Source organism: Dendrobates tinctorius, unplaced genomic scaffold, assembly GCF_039654945.1.
Source record: "Dendrobates tinctorius isolate UK_male_01 unplaced genomic scaffold, ASM3965494v1 ptg000263l, whole genome shotgun sequence".
NCBI classification, from domain to species: Eukaryota; Metazoa; Chordata; class Amphibia; order Anura; family Dendrobatidae; genus Dendrobates; species Dendrobates tinctorius.
In genome coordinates, this window is record NW_027361930.1 from 7,406,319 (window position 1) to 7,426,254 (window position 19,936).

The window sequence follows — 19,936 nt, forward strand, 5'->3', positions numbered from 1 at the left end:
CATCACTTGCTATCCCCCATCTTCCAGTCTCAATTCATTTTCATTTGCTGCACCCCACCCCCTAGTCATAATTCATCATCATTTGCTACCCCCATCTTCCAGTCTAAATTCATTATCATTTGCTGTACCACCCCCAGTCTCATTTAATCATCATTTATTCCCTCCCACCTTCAGTACATAATCCTTTACTCTCCCCCACCTTCAATTCATCATCATTTACTCTCCTCACCCCCAACCTCAAATTCATCATTTGCTGTCCCCCACCCCAATTCATCATTATTTGTGTTTTCCCACTACACCCTCAATACAGCATAATTTAGTGTCCCCATGCCCCACTCTCAATACAACATCATTTACTGTCCTCCACCCTCAATACAGCATCATTTGTTGTCCTATGTCCCCCACCCTCAACACATCATTGACTATCCCCCGTCCCCCACCCTCAATACATCATTGTTTACTGTCATGTATCCCCCACCTTCAATACAGCATCATTTGCTCCCCCCACACCTTTTTGATTAATTTCTTTAAAAAAAAGTTTTTCATACATACTGTACCTCTCATACAATTCCCCGCAGCTCTAATTCCGGTGTTCAGAGCGTGTACGTGTGGGCGCAATGACGTCATCGCATAGGTGCTATCACCTGACCCCAGAATGTCACAGAAGAGGCGAAGGGAACTTGGAACTGTGCAGCTGTGACAGCCGTGGAGCTCCAGAAAAGCTGCCTGCGCTGACGAGATGTTCGCCGCAACCCACCTCTGCCCCTGGGGCCTGTTGAGCAGAAGCAAAAGAGGAGGTGGACTCGGTCTGGGCCCCCCCTCAATACTTCTGCTCACTGGGCCCCATACACAAGTAAGGGCAGCAATGTTTTTTACGTTTGAGAAAAAAGGTGTGTGAAACTCGCCTATGTTATGCTTCAATAGAACTAAAGAATGCTGCAGTTTCTGAATCATTAAGATGTGGGCCCCTCTTAATGATTCAGAAGTATCTGACTCCAGCATGCCTCTTCATCATGATCGATGTGAACAATGCCGATCTTGTTGAATCGGACCTTAATGTTAATAATACTATGGCAATTTTGACAACTTTGGGCCGACAGTTTGTTCATATACTGTAGGTGTGATAGTCAGGTGTCTTCATACTTTTGGTCATACAGAGTGTATGCCTCTGAATAATCAAGGGGATGACAAATTGGACCCACACAATGTCCAGGTGACAAATCAGAACAAGAAGGGTCAGGAGTCCAACACAGCACTGCTATGATGATAACACAGCATAAACTTACGGTAATATATAGGAGAATAATTTTTACATCTTATTCTACACTAAATTTATAAAGGGCCATTTATAAATGCAATAGGGTTAATCTCCTTTAATACTGCCGTTTGATAGTGGAGGGGTTTCTAAAATGTGGCCTACTGAATTGCAGATTTCCAAGGGAAATAATAAAGAACGATGACTCGTGAAGAGGAATTACCCGACTGGCAGACGTCTCAAGAGTTTTATGAGAACTATGAGCCCAAAGAGATCCTGGGAAGGTAATCAAACATATCAAACTATTTATTCTATTCATACTGTCCCTCTTAAAGGGACATTACCAACACGGATATTTATGGCATTTCCATATGATCTCTGGTCGCTACATCTATATTAGGAAAGCCATGTCCAGACAGAGATTGAATGGAGAGGTGAAATCCCCCAATCTCAGGCATTTAATTACGGTACTTGTGATCAATAGTAACTGCAGCATCTCTCAGCCCTTTAACAGTATGTAATGTAACAAAGGTCCCTAGGTGTACCACAGATATACAGTATTCCTATTATACACTTACAGTAAGTTGCAGGCAATAATACATTTTAATGTTGAGGATTACAAAGCTTTATGTGAGCAATTAAATAGTTAAAAAAATGTAAAATGTAGTTAAAAAAAGTAAAACATATTTTATTGTCTAAAAATAATGAAGCATAAAAATAACCTATAAAAAGACTCAAGAAATTTCTCTGAAAACTCTTCATAAATTGTTGTTATATTCTGAAAAAAAAGTTGACATCAGTTTTAACTACATAAGACTACTCTCACTAAGATTTAGCCCATACATACAATTTATTTTTGTTAGTTGCATCCCCAAATAATAAGGTAATCATATGGTGTTATTCTGCTGGTGTCTCTGTAACAAGGCGGCACAGGGTGTTAGTCGTGATAGTCATGGGCGAGTCAACTAAGTCACAGTCAGTGAGCATCCTTGTCCCTTGCACATAGGAAGACAGATAAAGTCCCAGTCCTGTGGCACAGTCAGTTACCTCAATTACACGGTTTCCCTCAACACTGGAAAGGCGTCCTCCGGATGCACCACACCCGACGATTCTGTTCCAGTGGTAGAAAACTTTTCATAAACATGAGGTAAATGAGGTAATGCTACTTGTGCTTTCCCTGCATCTTTCCCAAGTTATGCAGCATCAATGGCTCCTATCCGGACTCTGGGAACCAACAGTCCTGCTGCAGTCGCTCCCGCAGCACTGATGCTCGTCTACACTGCCCAGCAGTACTTGGCAGCTCTTTATTTTCCCTCCTGGGGTGTCCTCTGCTCCTGGTGATGTAGAGTGTCCTGCCCTGGGCAAGCCTTCCCGGGGTCTGCTGCAGAAGCAGGAACTTCCTGTCCAGCCTGCTGGACCGGCCCCTCTTTTTAACCCCTTCTATCCCTATGCTCAACAGATGTAACAGATAACATACTCAGCACAATACATTGGTAAAACATTAATGCATGACATTATACACTAACACAGGGGTGAACCATCAGGGTGCCATATGGGACACACGTGCCCAACATAAAGGAGGGAGAAATGTCACGAAGTGACACGACCCAACGGGTGGTCGGTCAGTGGTTGGCGCAACACACACACACAACGGGATAGTATTGGGGACAGCAAGGCCCTACTGATAGGGAAATGAGGGATGGTCACCACCTGAGCTCAAACCTGAGCCCGTCCCTGCACTCCCCTAATGCCCTAAGTGGGTCCTTCCCCCCACCGGCGTCAGTATACCTGGCTAGTGCACTGGCCGGCAAAGGGCGCTAGCCTCACAAGTGCAGATAGTACACACAGGGGACAGTGACAAACACGAAAGGGGATGAGGAAAGAACACCAAACTTAGCTTCCAGACTCCGCTGCCAAGCTCCAAACGGCAGACACCAAAGCCAGACTTCACACTTCATAAACAACAGACACCAGAAAGCTGCCACTGCTAGGCTGGTCTAAATAGAAAAATTCTATCACCAACAGTCAGCTGATGCATCAGGTGACCTTTTAAAGGATGGTGGGAGTGGTCACCACCCACATCAGCTGACCCAGCAGCACTTTTGCTACACCAGATTGCCATCAGGGAAAAACTGACATTAACCCCAATGGACTGAAAGGAAAAAAGCTACTTTTAAACAAAGTGGAACAAGAGCTGCCACAAATCCAAAAATGGATCGTGACAAGAAGGCAGTTGAGGGTCCCTGCCAATTCCTTACATCTCCAGTGATCAGCTGAACTCTTGAGAATGATCAGTACCAGGGCCGGCGTCAGCACTCGGCGTACCCGGGCAATTGCCGGGGCCCTGGTGAGACGGGGGGGCCCACTCGGCACCCGAACAAGTTTTTTTTTATTATTTATGAGTCCGGGGTCATCTTTTTTCCTGTGAGAGCACACGGTCCACATGTTACTGCTCATTAAGGTCATGAATATGGATGCCACTCCACTCCCATAGGCGTGGCACCAATATTCATGACTTTAATGAGCGGTACCACGTGACCACGCACTTTCACAGGAAAAAGTTGAGAATGAGCGGCGGTGAGGCCGGGGGGAGAATGAGCAGGGGGCCTGGGGGGAATGAGCCCAGCCCCCAGGGGAGATGTGAGTGAGCCGGGTGGGGGAATGAGCCCAGCTCCAGGGGGAGATGAGAGTGAGCATAGGGGGAATTGAGCCTAGCCCCCAGGGGGATGAGAGTGAGCCATGAAGGAAATGAGCCCAGCGGGGGAGATGAGAGTGAGCGTGGGGGAATGTGCCCAGCGGGGGAGATGAGAGTGAGCAGGGAGGAATGAGAATGAGCCCAGCGGAGATGAGAATGAGCCCAGCAGGGGAGATGAGCCCATTTTTCTCTATGGGGCATTATATGGAGCCTATTCTATATGTATGGAGCATTATATGGGGCCCATTATCCTGTTTGGAGCATTATATGGGGCCCATTATCCTGTATGGAGCATTATATGGGGCCCATTATCCTGTTTGGAGCATTATATGGGGCCCATTATCCTGTTTGGAGCATTATATGGGGCCCATTATCCTGTATGGAGCATAGGCCCATTAATTGTGGTACGTGTTAAAGGGGCCCACTGAGACACTTTCGCCCGGGGCCCACAAAAACCGGGAGCCGGCCCTGATCAGTACCACCAAGAGAAATGACGAATTACATGATGCTCATTGAAATGAATGGATTGTCCATGCAATGTACAGATATGTCAGGTCCTCAATAACAAGAGACGCTTTTTCCACTCCATTGTGGCTAATAGATAACATTTTCAGTTGAAGAATGTGGGTACTGCAAGGGTGGGCTTACATGGCTGATATGTGGGCCTAAAATCTACCATAGGTTGGAAATATCCCCTCGTTCTGGAAATAGAGTTATTATAATGTTATCTATTTCTTGTTGCCCCTTTTGTCCACTTCCCATAGAGGAGTTAGTAGTGTGGTACGTCGATGTATTCACAAGTCCAGCAGGGAGGACTTTGCTGTCAAGATTATTGATATCACGGGTGACCATCTGACACCAGAGGAAATTAAGGAGCTTCGAGAAGCTACGATCAAAGAGATTGACATTTTACAGAAGGTCTCAGGACACTCGAATGTCAGTAAGTAATAACTCTTATGCTAATAACATACACATGTAACTGAATATGTGTAATATTATGGCAACGACCTGCCACACAATAGGATGGACAATTAACGGATAAAATGTTAAATTTACAAGTATTTTCAACAGCCAACAGGGGACAAAATGTGAGTTTGGAAATTATAGGCCAGCAACTTTAACTTCTACTGTGGGTAAAGTTCTTGAGGGTTTTCTAAGTGGTGCTAAGCTGGAGTATATCAATAAGAAGAACTTGGGGGGGGGGGGGTAAAGGGGTTAAATGCATTGCTGGGAAAATTGTGCATATAGAAAAAATAATGTGCATAATAATTTGGGAAACATTAGCTGTTCATTGGCCAATGAGAAAATGATTGCAAAAATGTGATGTTTTGCATGCAACTAACTAGCTTCATATACAGATGTACAAAATAGTTGACTTAGGCTATGTTCCCACTATGAGCTTTTGGCAAGCTTTTTACACTGCAAGTAACTTTTCACACAAAAATGTTCTTTTAGACACAATTGTTTTTATTTTCACAAGGGTAACAGGAGAAAATGGGCCCCAAAATTTGTTGTGCAATTTCTCCTGAGTACACTGTGTGATAAAGTTACTGGTAAAATAGTTGAGGGGAGATATGTGTCACTGAGGATGTTAGCTTCAGTGATATGAACCTGGAAAAATGGGCCAGCACACTATGTGCTGAGAGTGGTTAATCGGCCATATCAAGGGCCCGGTTTTTGTGGACAGTTGTAGAGTGGGTGGGAGACTGTTCACCATATCTCCATTCCACGGTGTGGTCCAATAGGTAAATAGATAGCCTTCTGACTCATTCAGTGATCGTTGTGCCTGGAGATCAGAGCTCCAAAGCTGTGCTCGTGTTAAAGATAATTGAATCGTGTGTTTAGTTATCCTAAGAGGGCGAATCCCTACCGCCATACAAGACTACATTTTTCTAAGGGCTAGTAGGAAAAAATAGACCTCTCAGTTTGCTGTGCAATTTCTCAATGCATTTTACAAACTACACCTCTGAATGAATTCATCTAGGGGTGCAGTGATCATATTGACACCACAGGTATCTCACACAAATTTATACCATTGAGCAGTGAAGAAAAAATAATTTATTGCCACCAAAACTTAGTTTTAGCCCCAGATTTTAAAGATGTTGTCCACTACATTCTATAATTCCCCCACCAATTTAAACCTTGTATAGAAGTATTTTTGTAAATACCTCTTGTTGTCCTCTCTGCCTGTGAGTGGCGCTATCACTGACCACTCACTGGGCATCACGTGACCTTGGCTGCTGATGTCACGAAAAAGTACCAGAATGCCTTATTTCACCCCAGCATGATCTACCACACCACACACAACCCAGTCACTCAGGAGGGGGCTTCACGCCTAAAAAGATGGACACTGTCGGATCACAGGCCAGACGGCCTCCACAGTGTCTCCATCCCCTCATTATAGGGAATCTTCCGCCAAGGGTTCTGTCTGAATCACATATTTCAGAGATTTACAAGGAAACCCCGGTGTAAGCGCTCAGAGCTTTATTGCGATCTTTGGGAGGCAGAATGGAAAAAATCAGCAGGAGGTGAAAAATTGGCTATTTTTCACGCAGTTTCTTGTGCAGTATAAGTGATTAGACGACTTTTATTCTTCGTGTCATCGCGATTACACCGATACCAGATGTAAATCCGGTGTTAGGACTGGCGGAACGCACTAAATAAAAATAAATAATAAAGTGCGTTCGCCGCTTGGGGTCCACCATGCAGTAGGTGTTACACCGCTGCTAGATAATGACAGACGAGCAATATGACGGTATAATGCGCATGGGATAGACTTCACCCGAAGTGCGCAAGGCGGGCTCTGTTCAGACACAGAGGTGCCGCAACATAAACTAACAAAAACGCTGAGGCTGTTAGTGTCACAGACCACAGGGAAATGCACACACGGTATCTGGTCACAGGAGCAGGACCCAAGGCAGAGGAGCTGCGTCCGTCTAGACCTACCGTGTGTGCGGCGTCGCTACTGCGGACGCCAAGGAGGGCTGCAACTGCAGCGCGGCATAGGGCACGGCCGCCAGTCGACAAAGCTAGGAGGCAGGCGCAATGTCGGACGCTAGAGTAGAGGTGCGGAGCACACAGTGGCCTAGGGCTTGCCACTGACTGGCGCTGACTGCTGCACTAATTCCCTATCCACATGCGTAATATCAGAGGGAAGGGGTTTCAAATGAGTTAGTCACCAGAGTCATACATCCATCACCATTCACACATTTAGCTTGAAAAGTCTATACTAGCGCATGGCCGAACGGTCATGCGTGCTTTTTATAGCCTGCGTGACCTTCCAGATCTCCAAGATGGACCAATGAGATCTGGAGCAGGACCTGGGCACATGACTCCCGATCTCCAATGGGAGATCGCCTCGTGAGCATGCCCAATAGGAGCACAGAGGAACTTAGTCTCTGGAGCGGTCTGCTGCAAGTTAATCTTCTCTGCAGTAGATAGACAGCAGGAGACCGCAGAATGTGAGGCTCTGGATTCCTGCAGAGCAGGTGCAGAAACCAGACGCCTAACATTACCCCTCCTCCTAGGGCCCCCTCCCCTCTGAGCCTTCCAATCCACCACCTTGTGCCCATCAGAGGCAGAGGGTCTCAGACTCGTCCGAAGGCAAGTCTGATGTCCCGATAGATGACACGGAAAACCGGGACACGTGGAAGGTATCAGAGGTGGCAAGATTGCCAGGTTTAAGAAGGGACACGAGGGAGACAACGGGAGCGGCAAGACCGCCCGGAGCATAGGTTGAAGTGGAACACCGCGGTGTGTCGGCGGACGTTTCCACTCTCTGTTTAAGGAGGCTATCTCGAGCACATGAGGCGCATGCCCGAATATATTTTTTAATGTCCCGAGCCCTGTGCGGCCACCAATACAACCCTGCCAGGAGTTTTGTGGTCTGCATGTAGCCACAGTGACCACCTGCCCTGGATGCGTGTGCCCACGTGAGAACCTTCGGCCGAAGGTGAGGGGGGACAAAGGTCTTGCCCGGCGGCACAGAGTTTGGCCATTGTGGGGCCCCGTTATCCTGGGGTACAGAGTGCTGACAGTGGTAACCGCAAATGGAGCTTAGTGCCGAACGCGCCTTGAGACTGGCGGGAGACACCTCCATGGGCTCTGGGAGTGAACACTCTGGCTCAGGTGATTCCGGAAGTTCAAAGAGGTTGGGAGCCGGAGTAACCCTCCGTCTGGATTGAGCACGCTCCAGCCCGCGCTCCGAGAAACGAGAAACGGAGATCAATGCGGGTAGCAATGGCAATCAGCTCCTCCAGACTTGCAGGAACCTCTCTGGTAGATAGAGCATCCTTAACATGCTCAGCTAAACCTCTCCAAAACACAGGGATGAGGGCTCTATCAGACCACTCCAGCTCGGAAGCCAGTGGCCGAAAACGAACGGCATACTGGCTGACCTAGAGGGATCCCTGAGTTAATGCAAGGAGCTGAAGAGAGGTATCATGCGAGACCCGTGGTCCCAGGAAAACCTGTTTGATAGATGTCAAGAACTGAGCAGCGGTCCGAACCTGAGGGTCACCACGCTCCCATAGTGGCGTGGTCCACTCCAACGCCCTGCCCGACAGAAGGGAAATAATAAACCCCACCTTAGCCCATTCCGTAGGGAATCGCGCAGCCAGTAACTCCAGCTGGATAGAGAACTGGCTCACGAAACCCCTACAGGAGGCGCAATCGCCAGAAAATTTATCGGGCAATGGGAGTCGGGAAACTGTCGGCGCAGGGGAGGACGTGGACTTACGTGAAACCGCCTCTGCGATCGCCTGTACAGCAGCCTCCGAAGACTTCGCCGCTGAGATAACACTCTCAAGAGTAGCCAACTGGCCCTCTAGCTGGCGAATGCACTGAAGGAGTTGCTACTGATCTGCCATTAATAGCCAGACCCTGGCGCTAGTATAATGTTAGGAACGGCGGAACGCACTAAATAAAAATAAATAATAAAGTGCGTTCGCCGCTTGGGGTCCACCGTGCAGAAGGTGTTACACCGCTGCTAGATAATGACAGATGAGCAATATGGCGGTATAATGTGTACGGGTTAAACTTCACCCGAAGTGCGCAAAGCGGGCTCTGTTCAGACACAGAGGCGCCGCAACATAAACATACAAAAACACTGAGGCTGTTAGTGTCACAGACCACAGGGAAATGCACACACGGTATCTGGTCACAGGAGCAGGACCCAAGGCAGAGGAGCTGCATCCGTCTAGACCTACAGTGTGTGCGGCGTCGCTACTGCGGACGCCAAGGAGGGCTGCAACTGCAGCGTGGCGTAGGGCACGGCCGCTAGTCGACAAAGCTAGGAGGCAGGCGCAATGTCGGACGCTAGAGTAGAGGTGCGGAGTGCACAGTGGCCTAGGGCTTGCCACTGACTAGCGCTGACTGCTGCCCTAATTTCCTATCCACATGCGTAATATCAGAGGGAAGGGGTTTCAAATGAGTTAGTCACCAGAGTCATACATCCGTCACCATTCACATATTTAGCTTGAAAAGTCTATACTAGCGCATGGCCGAACGGTCATGCGCGCTTTTTATAGCCGTGCGGGACCTTCCAGATCTCCAAGATGGACCAATGAGATCTGGAGCAGGACCTGGGCACATGACTCCCGATCTCCAATGGGAGATTGCCTCGTGAGTGTGGTGTTTGCAGGTACGCAGGATGCAGTGACGAGTCACGAGACAATTTGGTGCTTTCTATAATAACGTTTATAAGACTAGAGGGAACTTTCCTCAGTCACGGCCTGATCACCAAAAGGGGTAACACGGGTTGCCCTCGCAGGGGCTCTATACAAGCAAGCACAAACGGGTAGAACACGACTACTTCCGGCAATAGCCGATCACTATAGGGCCGCGGTATGGCCGACTACGGGTCCTTAATTATATAGTCAACTTAGCTGTCTAGACGTCCCTCGCCGTTCGGGATGGTGGTCTTTCGGCGTAGTAGTTGCTGGGCCCAGTTCCTGAGGCGTTGACGAAGTCTTCGCGCGCTCCAGCGCGCTGATGACACTGGAGCCCCACAGGCCCCGGCGGAGTCCTTGGACGGATGGGCCGCAGCCCCCGTACTGGGGCATGCGGCAACAATGTGTGGTGGCGAATGACAGGCCACCTGCGCAGCTAACGGCTGCAACGGGAGTCCACGGCCAGCAGAGGCCCAGCCCCTGCTGCGGACTGGAGCGGGACAGTGGTGGCTGCCAATGGCGCTGTACTTGCCACGGCCACTGGTGAGAGCAGGGCGGCTGCGGGTGGCGGGGAACAGGCTGCAGCTGCGGGCTGGAGCGAGATGGCAGCGGCCGTGGGCGACCGCGGGTAGGCCGCAGCCACGGGCTGAGGGGAGGTGGCAGCGGCCGCGGGTTGAACTGAGGCCGCAGTGGCCGCGGGCTGGAGCGGGGCAAGTCTCGGATGATCGCTTTGGCACCGTCCCTCTGGAGTCCTCTGTGAGCGTCTTCCCTGGCACTGGTCAGTCGCTCTAGCTTTCAGTCGCTCCCACGGTCTCCTGCTGTCTCTGTCCCGGTCTACTGACTCATTGTCCCGGGAATTCCCCGCCTCCTTTATACTGGTCCCTCCCCCAGCCCATCTGTCTGTCACAACGGTCCATCCCCGAATTCTGTCCCCCGGGGACAGTTTCCCCTGGAACCCAGATGACGGCTCCCTTGGTTCCGGCCCGGACACTCGACGGGGGCCGTTCCTCCCCCACTCCCCCGCCCTGTATGCTCGCCAGTCCTCGGGCGAGGGTTTTTGTAGACTCGGGTTAGTTTTTTGGGACGACAGTCCTTGTCGCCATACGAACTGGTCCTGTTCGTAACATTCAGGGTGTTTGCCAGCTGTTGACCGCTCGGAGCGTCGAAGCTCGGGTGTAGTGGAGTCTTCTGGGGTGGTGGAGGGTGGTCGAATAGTTGGTTCTGGTGGGATGCCCGGGTCTACTGTAGTGCCACTACTGGGGCGACCCGCAGAGGCGACGGGGAAGTCCTCTTCGTCATCCAGGTCCCAGACCGTGGGCAGGGGGTCGGGGACCTGGAGGGTCGGTTCGAGCCGTGGGGGATCGGTAGACGTACAAGGTCGTAACATGTTACGGTGCACAACCCGAGTGAGAGGCGCGTTGTCTCCTTCAGATTGTATTTCATACACAGGCCTGTTGGGGCTTATTCGGCGTAACACTCGGGACGGGTTCACCTGCCACCGTGGTTCTAACTTGTCTTGGTGATGTTGATCAAGTACGAGTACCCGATCCCTAGTCTGAAAGTCAATGGGTGGGGGCAGTGCTCCCCCTGGTGTTCTAGATCCTGGAGCTTTGTATGGACGACACGGTGGAGGGTCTGCAGCCGGTGCCGGTGGTTTCGGACCCACGAGGATACCCCGGTCCAGGGTTGGGGTTCCTCCGGGTTCAATTCCACCTCCGTAATTCCTTTGCCTTCCCGTCCGAACAGCAGTGAGTAGGGGGTGTAACCAGTTACTCGATGCACCCAATTGTTATATACCCACACCAGCTTGGGGACATATTCAGGCCAGCGGGCCTTGCGGTCGCTCTCCTGGGTGCTCAGCATTTGGATTAGCGTACGATTGAATCGTTCGCAGGCTCCGTTTCCCTGCGGGTGGTACGGCGTAGTCCGTGATTTATCGATACCGTAAAGATGGTGTAGCTCTTCCATGACTTTTCCTAGGAAGCACGCGCCTTGGTCCGAATGTATTCGTTGTGGACAGCCATACACTTGAATAAAGTTCTTACAAATCGCATAGGCGGCCGACTCCGCTGTTTGGTCTCGGGTGGGGGTGACCACGGCGAATTTGGTGAAATGGTCCACCATAACGAGACAATGTTCATACCCCTGATAGGCAGAACCAATGGTCAGATAGTCCACCGTAAGAAGCTCCAGAGGGGCTGATGTTACAATAGTTTGCATCGGGGCTCGTTGCGCGGGGGGTTTAGCGAGTTCGCACGGGCGGCAGGTTTGACAAACTTCTTCTACAGCAGCACGCAAGCGTGGGTGGTACACTATCTGCTGCAACCATTGTAAAGTCTTTTGAACACTAAAATAAGCCCCCTTCTCATGGGCTTCCCGGGCCAGTTGGTCGAGATGGGCTCCGGGCACGATCACCTGCCATATCGTAGCTGACGTGGTTCGTGACACGGCTTTTCGATATAAAAGTCCCTTTTTGATGACTAGTTTTTCCCACTGGCGCAACATCAGCAACATATCTTGGGTCAAAGTCTGTCTCTGTGAGCCCGTGGGCAATTTACCGGTGGCCACCCATCGGCGCAGGAGTCCAATTTCTGTATCTTCTTGTTGCTGCTGGATCCAGTTGTCGCGGGGCTGTTCCAGCATCCCTCCTAGGAGTCCCAGATGAGGCGCTTCTTGTGTGTTGAATGTAAGCGCGGCGGTGGTGAGGGCGAACGGCGTCTCATCTGCTTCTAATTCGTCGTCTCGACTTCTCCCTGGGGTGGTGTGTCGGATTCTGGAGAGCGCGTCGGCGTGCACATTTTCAGCTCCCCGTTTGTAGATGATCTTATAATTGAATTTGGCCATCCGAGCCACCCACCGCTGCTCGAGGGCCCCCCAAATGGGCTAACGGGTTGTTATCGGTCCGCACTACTACTTCGGAACCTGCCAGGTACTCTGCGAATCGCTCCATGATTGCCCACACTACTGCGAGGAGCTCAAGCTTAAAGGAGCTGTAATTGTCCGGGTTGCGTTCTGAGTCGTGCAGCGACCGGCTACCGTAGGCGATCACTTTCTCCCGGCCATCCTGCACCTGTGACAACACAGCTCCTAGTCCCTGGAGGCTCCCTTCGGTATGCAGGATGAACGGTTGCGAGAAATCCGCATATGCCAATACCGGGGCGTCCGAGAGAGCAGCTTTGAGTTCTTGAAACGCATCCTCTTGCGGTTGCTGCCACTGGATCTTCTGTCCATTCGCCCCGGAGAGAGCCCCCTTCAGCAGGTCTTGCAGGGCTCGAGCTCGGCGTGCAAAATTCTACAAACCGACGGTAGTAGCCGGCCAACCCCAAGAAGGCCCGCACGTCCATCACCGTTTCGGGGGTAGGCCACCCCTGGATGGCAGCGACCATTTCCAGGGATGGTCGGACGCCCTCTGCCGAGAAGGTATGCCCAAGGTCCTCGATTTGGGTGCGGAACAGGTGGCATTTCTGGGGCTTTACCTTTAACCCATACTTCTGCAGCCGGCCGAGCACCTGCCCCAACCGCCTCAGGTGGTCCTCGAACGTGACGGAATAGATGATAATATCGTCCAGGTATACCAACGTGGCTTCAAAGGTGAGGTCTCCTAGACACCGCTCCATCAACCGCTGGAAAGTTCCTGGGGCGTTGGCCAGCCTAAACGGCATCCGATTGAACTCGAACAGTCCCATGGGAAGGATGAATGCCGTCTTGGCTCTGCCTTCCTCCGACATCGGCACCTTCCAGTACCCACTGGCCAGGTCAAGGGTTGAAAAGTATGTCACGTTCCCCAGGGCGGACAGAGACTCTTCTATGCGGGGCAGTGGATGTGAATCCTTGATGGTGCAGGCGTTCAACTTCCGATAATCCACGCAAAAACGCAGAGTGCCATCTTTTTTCCGAACCAGGACAATAGGGGCCGCCCAAGGGCTTTGGCTTTCACGTATGACCCCCTTCCGGAGCATTTGGGCTAACAGAGTTTTCACTTCCTGGTATAGCTGTGGTGGTATTTGCCGATATCGCTCCCGGATGGGGGCCGCTCCTGCCGTGGGGATCCCATGCGTGATGGCCGTGGTACATCCGAAGTCATCCTCGTGGCTGGCGAAAACACTGTAAAATTGTCCAAGAAGTGTCTCTACTTGGAGAAGCTGGGCTGGCGCTAGGCCGGAAAGTTCAGCCCGCATTCTCTCCAGGATGACTCGACCTTTTTCTTGGGCCGAGGATGCGGCAGTCTGTTGGGCTCATACCGTTACTGCCCAGGGATCTTCGGGTTGCACCCTCAACTGGACTGCGGGGTCTGGCAGCATCTCCTCCAATGGCCTTATTAGTTTGGCCATTTCAGCCTGGGGCTTCAGGGCGATATCCTGATCTTCCAGGTTGACACAACGTACCAAGACGGTCCCTTCCCGCACTGTGGCCAGGGAGCGGGCCACCAGGATGCCAAGGTGCAGGCGCTCCGAGTAACATGGTTCCACCTGCACCTCCACGCCCTCCAGTGGTATCGGGGCGCGGATCAGCAGAGCCACCACCATCTGCCCCAGAGGAAGCACGAGCGGGGGGGCCGCCGGCGCAGTGACCTTGCCCAGTGCCTCACCCTCCTGACACTCCTGGAGCACTTGCGTCTCCCGCATCAACCGCTGGAAGACCTGCCCCTGGGCCATGCGAGAACCCCACTGACTTAAGGTCTCCTGCGTGGAATCGTTGAGGAGTAGACTGCCGAACTCCCGCAGTATGTTCATGCCCAAGATGATCAGATGACGGTCGTTAGTCTCTCCTTGGGTTAGGACCACTCCCCGGCGGCCGAGGGATTTACCACTCAATGTCATCTGAAGTCACACCACTCCGGCGACAGGTACCGGCAGTTTGTTTGCGGCCACTAGTCATATCATGGGCCCCCACTGGGGTCTTGCCGCTTCCGGGAAATGCTGCCAGAAGTATGTTGCCGGCATGGTCGTTACCTGCGACCCTGTATCCACTAGGCACCGCACAGCACGACCCTCGACTTCGGCCCATACTATTGGGCACTTAGCGACCAGTTCATTGGGACTTCCACCACCCCTCGTTGTGGCTTCCGGCTCCGAGCGGTGTCCCCCATGCCCAGAGCCTTCTAGTTTAATGTCCGCCGGGGTGGGTATTTCCCACGCCGTGTACACTCCCGTGCGAAGTGGCCCAGTTCTCCACACTCATAACACCGGGGCGGTGAGGCTCTGCCACCCCGGGTATTGCGAGGCCCCCAGGGCCCGGAATTGTAGCCAGGTCAACCAGGCGCGGGCTCCGTTCTTTTCTTCACTTCAGCCAGCTCGCCCCGGATACTCTCCAGTTCTTGTCTCATTTCCTCAATCCATTGAGGTTCTTCGACAATGCTTACGGAAGACTCCATGCTCCGGGCCTTCCCCACAGGAGCCGTCATCCCCTGCTCTTGCTCTCACACCCGGGCCAGACTCCCCACTTCGGAGAAGGCTAAATGTGGGTTCACTCTGACCTGTTCCCGCAATGCCTGCTTGATTAGCGGGTCTCGGAATCCAGTCGCTAGCAGGTCACGCAGGGTAATGTCGATGGGCCCTACCCCTATCCCGTCCTTCCTTTCTGTGGCGGTGTGTAGCTCCTGGAGGGCGTTCATATACTGGGTGATGGTCTCCCCCTCCCCCTGCATCCGACTGAACAACCGGGTTCTCAACTCCCCCACGTCTGTTGGATCCCCGTGGGTCTCTTCCAGGATCTGCAAGACCCTGGCGAAGGTGTTGCGACGCCCCGGGGGTCTCAACATTACCGACTTCCGGGTTTCCCCATCTAGCGCCATAAGGGCCACCTCAGCCTCTAAATCGGGGGTCAAGGGGTGCATGCGGAAAAGGCCCCGCATACGTTCTGTCCAGCTCCACAACAGCGTATCGGAGCCAGAAAACCGGGGCAAGTTACTTAGCATAGCCCCTAGGGAGAAGCTGGAGCAGGGACCCCCATCATCATCAGCGCCCGCAGCCCCACTCTGATCAGGCACACCGCCGTCTGCGCTCGGAGACTGCATCCTGCCGACTATGCCAAATGTGGTGTTTACAGGTACGCAGGATGCAGTGACGAGTCGCGAGACAATTTGGTCCTTTCTATAATAACGTTTATAAGACTAGAGGGAACTTTCCTCAGTCATGGCCTGATCACCAAAAGGGGTAACACGGTTGCCCTCGCAGGGGCTCTATACAAGCAAACACAAATGGGTAGAACACGACTACTTCCGGCAATAGCCGGTAACTATAGGGCCGCGGTATGGCCGACTACCGGTCCTTAATTATATAGTCAACTTAGCTGTCTAGACGTTCCTCGCCGTTCGGGATGGTGGTCTTTCGGTGTAGTATTTGCTGGGCCCAGTTGCTGAGGCGTTAATGAAGTCTTCGCGCGCTCCGGGGCGCTGATGACACTGGAGCCCCACAGGCCCTGGCGGAGTCCTTGGATGGATGGGCTGCAGTCCCCGGACTGGGGCAAGCAGCAGCAATGTGTGGTGGCAAATGACAGGCCAACTGCGCAGTTAACGGCTGCGACGGGGAGTCCGCGGTCAGCAGAGGCCCGGCCCCTGCTGCGGACCGGAGCGGGACAGTGGTGGCCGCCAACGGCGCTGTACTTGCCACGGCCACTGGTGAGAGCAGGGCGGCTGCAGGTGGCGGGGAACAGGCCGCAGCTGCGGGCTGGAGCGAAACGGCAGCGGCCGCGGGTGACCGCGGGTAGGCCGCAGCCACGGGCTGAGGGGAAGCGGCAGCGGTCGCGGGTTGAACTGAAGCCGCAGTGGCCGCGGGCTGGAGCGGGGCAGCAAGTCTCGGATGATCGCCTTGGCACCGTCCCTCTGGAGTCCTCTGTGAGCGTCTTCCCTGGCACTGGTCAGTCGCTCTAGCTTTCAGTCGCCCCCACGGCCTCCTGCTGCCTCTGTCCCGGTCTGCTGACTCATCATCCCGGGAATTCCCCGCCTCCTTTATACTGGTCCCTCCCCCAGCCCATCTGTCTGTCACAATGGTCCGTCCCAGAATTCTGTCCGCCGGGGACAGTTTCCCACGGAACCCTTGGTTCCGGCCCCGACACTCGACGGGGGCCGTTCCTCCCACATGAGCATGCCCAGTAGGAGCACAGAGGAACTTAGTCTCTGGAGCGGTCTGCTGCAAGGTAATCTTCTCTGCAGTAGATAGACTGCAGGAGACGGCAGAATGTGAGGCAAAGTAGGTGCAGAAACCAGACGTCTAACATCCGGTTTTTATGTATGGCTGCTGTCGCACACTATAAGACGCTTTTTATTGCAAAAACAAGTTAATGCATCCCCATATTTTGAGAGCTATAATTTTCCTATATTTCTTCCGACAGTCATGTGAGGGCTTCTTTTTTGTGCGATGAGCCGACATTTTTTACTGGTACCATTTTTGGGTACATGACTTTTTTTATCGCCTTCTATTCCGATTTTGGGAGGCAGAATGAACAAAAAAACAGCAATTCAGGATTTATTTATTTTTTATGCTGGAAGCATGTGATAAAATTACAGCTTTCTTCTTTGGGTCAGTACGGTTACAGCCATACAATATTTATATATTTTTTTATGTTTTGGTGCTTTTATACAATGAAAACTATTATATACACTGCTCCAAAAAATAAAGGAAACACTAGACACTCTTACTGAGTAGACATATGGATGTTAGTGACCTTCCTATAATTTCTACCTGTTGTTTATTCCATTGGCACAACTGCAGGAGAAATTGAATCACAATCAGTGTTGATTTCACAGAAGTGTGACTGACTTGGAGTTACATTTTGTTGTTTAAGTGTTCTCTTTATTTTTTTGAGCAGTATAGAAAAAACTCACAACATGTAGTTTTAATTTTTAACTTATCTGGACATAGCAATATATGACCTTCATTCACACAGTATATAAATATAAAAATGATGCAACTGAACCAAAACAACTAAAGGAAAATGTCTTATTGCAATAATTTATTAAACAACTACATATGTAATTTCCTTATGCAATAAAGTACAAATTTACAAGTCTGAAGATGGAAAAGCTCCATTAGTTGCTAGTGTGACCTTAAATAAATAGTAGTTAATTTTGAGGGAACACTAATGCTTTATTTGGAGCAAGAGAGAATAGAAATGGATGATATTCCAGTTAGTGTTTTTTTCAGAGTATGTAAAGGTAAGTTCTAATTCACATTTATCCTGTGCTGAGCATTTGTTTTGAGGTTTGGTCTAAACCCATAAAAAGCTGGATTCAAACAGAACCCTGATGGAGCAATTCCGCATAATGGGCAAATGGAGTCAATTTGGACTCACTTTTGTCTCAAGTTTCAGCAGATTTTTTTTTTTTCCGGCGGACACGAAAGTGACAGTGTTCAGCGTAGAGCCCTGTATAAATGTAAAGCTAGCCTAATATGTGTCAAATAAAGCTAAACTTAAAGAAAAGCAGGTGTATACAAATGAATGTGAGACTGTCAAAAATGATCAGGCTGAGACTGCCAAGTCTAAAGGCTGCCATATACATTACAATAATGACAGATGAACCCGCCAATATTGACAGGTTCCGCTGACGGTTGACTGATCGTCAGGGGAGATGTCAATTGGGTATGTCCAATTTCGGACAATTTTTTTTAGATAAGCCGCCGGCCGACGTGTCAGTTGGTGGCATTCCCATCAAAACCGCAAGAGAGCTCAGCTGAAGAAGCCTCCTGTGTATGGGAGCAAGGGCTAAGATGGCTGATATAGAGGAGTTCCTTCCTATTATTATGTCACGTGATCCCTGAACAAATCAGCACTGGCTTCACTCACCACTCCTTCAGACAAGTCAATACATCCAGAGGAAGTGAGAGAGTAGCCACAGCTCTCACTTCCTCCAGATATGAATTATGTCCATAGGAGAGAGAAGCCAGTGCTGATTGCCTATAGGGATTGCGCAACATAATAATGTTACGTGAACCCTGGGAGAACCAGTGCCGACACCGCTGGAATGGCACTGGCACCGGAGGTCGGTATAGGTGTTAATATTTTACGGGGGGTGAAAAAAAATCGGGATTCAGAAGGGGTTGTCCAAGTAGATCACAACCCTTTTTATTTCTCACCTTCTGCTGACTGTCCCAGCCTGTGGCGGTGTAAAAAAAAAAAGCACAGGATTTTGATTCCTGTGACAAATTGCTCCAAAACAGATTTATTATGGAATTATTCAGTAAGAATTTTGGACTAACATTTAAATAAAATATATGAAGTAATAAATATATCTTATTCATAGAAAATAATAAACTACAAATAAACAAATGCATTAATACACATTATTTTCTACTTCTTTGTTACAGTCCAGCTAAAAGACAGTTACGAGTCCCACACATTCTTCTTTCTTGTATTCGACTTGTAAGTATACTCTGTACTCAAATTTATTTGTATACCTGTTTATTAATATTGCAATTACAATAGGTTTAAATCTTTAAAAGGAATCTGTCATGATGTAGGAGTTAAAACAATGAACTCAACTACGCGTCACATATGATATTGTTTATTTAGACTGATTACCATTGCTGTGACTAGCTTCTCTCCTGCTTGTAAGTCCAGCCCGCCAGTGTTGTGATAAGCACCAAAGGGTCTATAGCTATGTGCACTGAGAGCCTGGTGTGGGCGGGGCTAGCTTTCTGAGCTCCGCTGCATTAATAAATTGTTGGATTCAGCTTCTCTTTGTTTACACCATACTGCTCTCAGATGAGGTAGCAAAAACCTGCTAAAAGATTTCCTTTAAATAAGATCTGTCCTATCTGAACTATACTGTCCTATATGTTCTACTAGCCAATATAGCAAATAAATATTGTGTAATTTGGCAACTTTTAATGATCAGAATAGTTTAGGAGGTTGGTGTATATATGAGTAGTACTTGTCCTATCCTCATCAGAGCGATTGATGCAGAAAAACACAAGCTAGCCATTATTCACCACCTGAATGAGTGAGGGGGATAAGCTGCGGTAATAAGAGCTGAGAGAGCGTTTCCCCTCATGAATGTGCCGAACTCATAAATTATGTGTCAGGTGTATTCTCAAATCTCATCTGTCTCTATACTTTATTGCCCTTAAACGGGTCAGCTAGTCTGATGAATGATCTACTAAATCTCAAAGATTTTTGCAAAGGATTAATAACCTTGTTAAAGCTGCATGTGTAAAGCAGGTAAAAGGATGCAGTAACACAAAGGCGCAGAGAAAGGGTTAACAAGGGTGTGGTTTACTTAACACAATAAGGGGTTCTCCTTGCAGGGAGCCAACAAGGGATTAAACAACTTTAACAGTGCAAGGTTATTTTAACTCAACAGTCTTTTTATCAGGTTCA

General features: G+C 50.1%; 1 protein-coding gene across 3 annotated transcripts in view; it reads left to right on the forward strand.

Annotated features, from left to right (window-relative positions):
- Positions 1-19,936, forward strand: part of PHKG1 (phosphorylase kinase catalytic subunit gamma 1) — an 86,827-nt gene that overhangs the window by 17,528 nt on the left and 49,363 nt on the right. For all 3 annotated transcript variants that reach the window (XM_073558943.1, XM_073558942.1, XM_073558944.1), the window contains exons 2-4: positions 1,431-1,539; positions 4,715-4,890; positions 18,925-18,979. In XM_073558943.1, coding sequence (XP_073415044.1) covers positions 1,457-1,539; positions 4,715-4,890; positions 18,925-18,979 — 314 coding nt within the window. In that variant the 5' untranslated portion in view covers positions 1,431-1,456. The remainder of the gene's footprint in view (positions 1-1,430; positions 1,540-4,714; positions 4,891-18,924; positions 18,980-19,936) is intronic.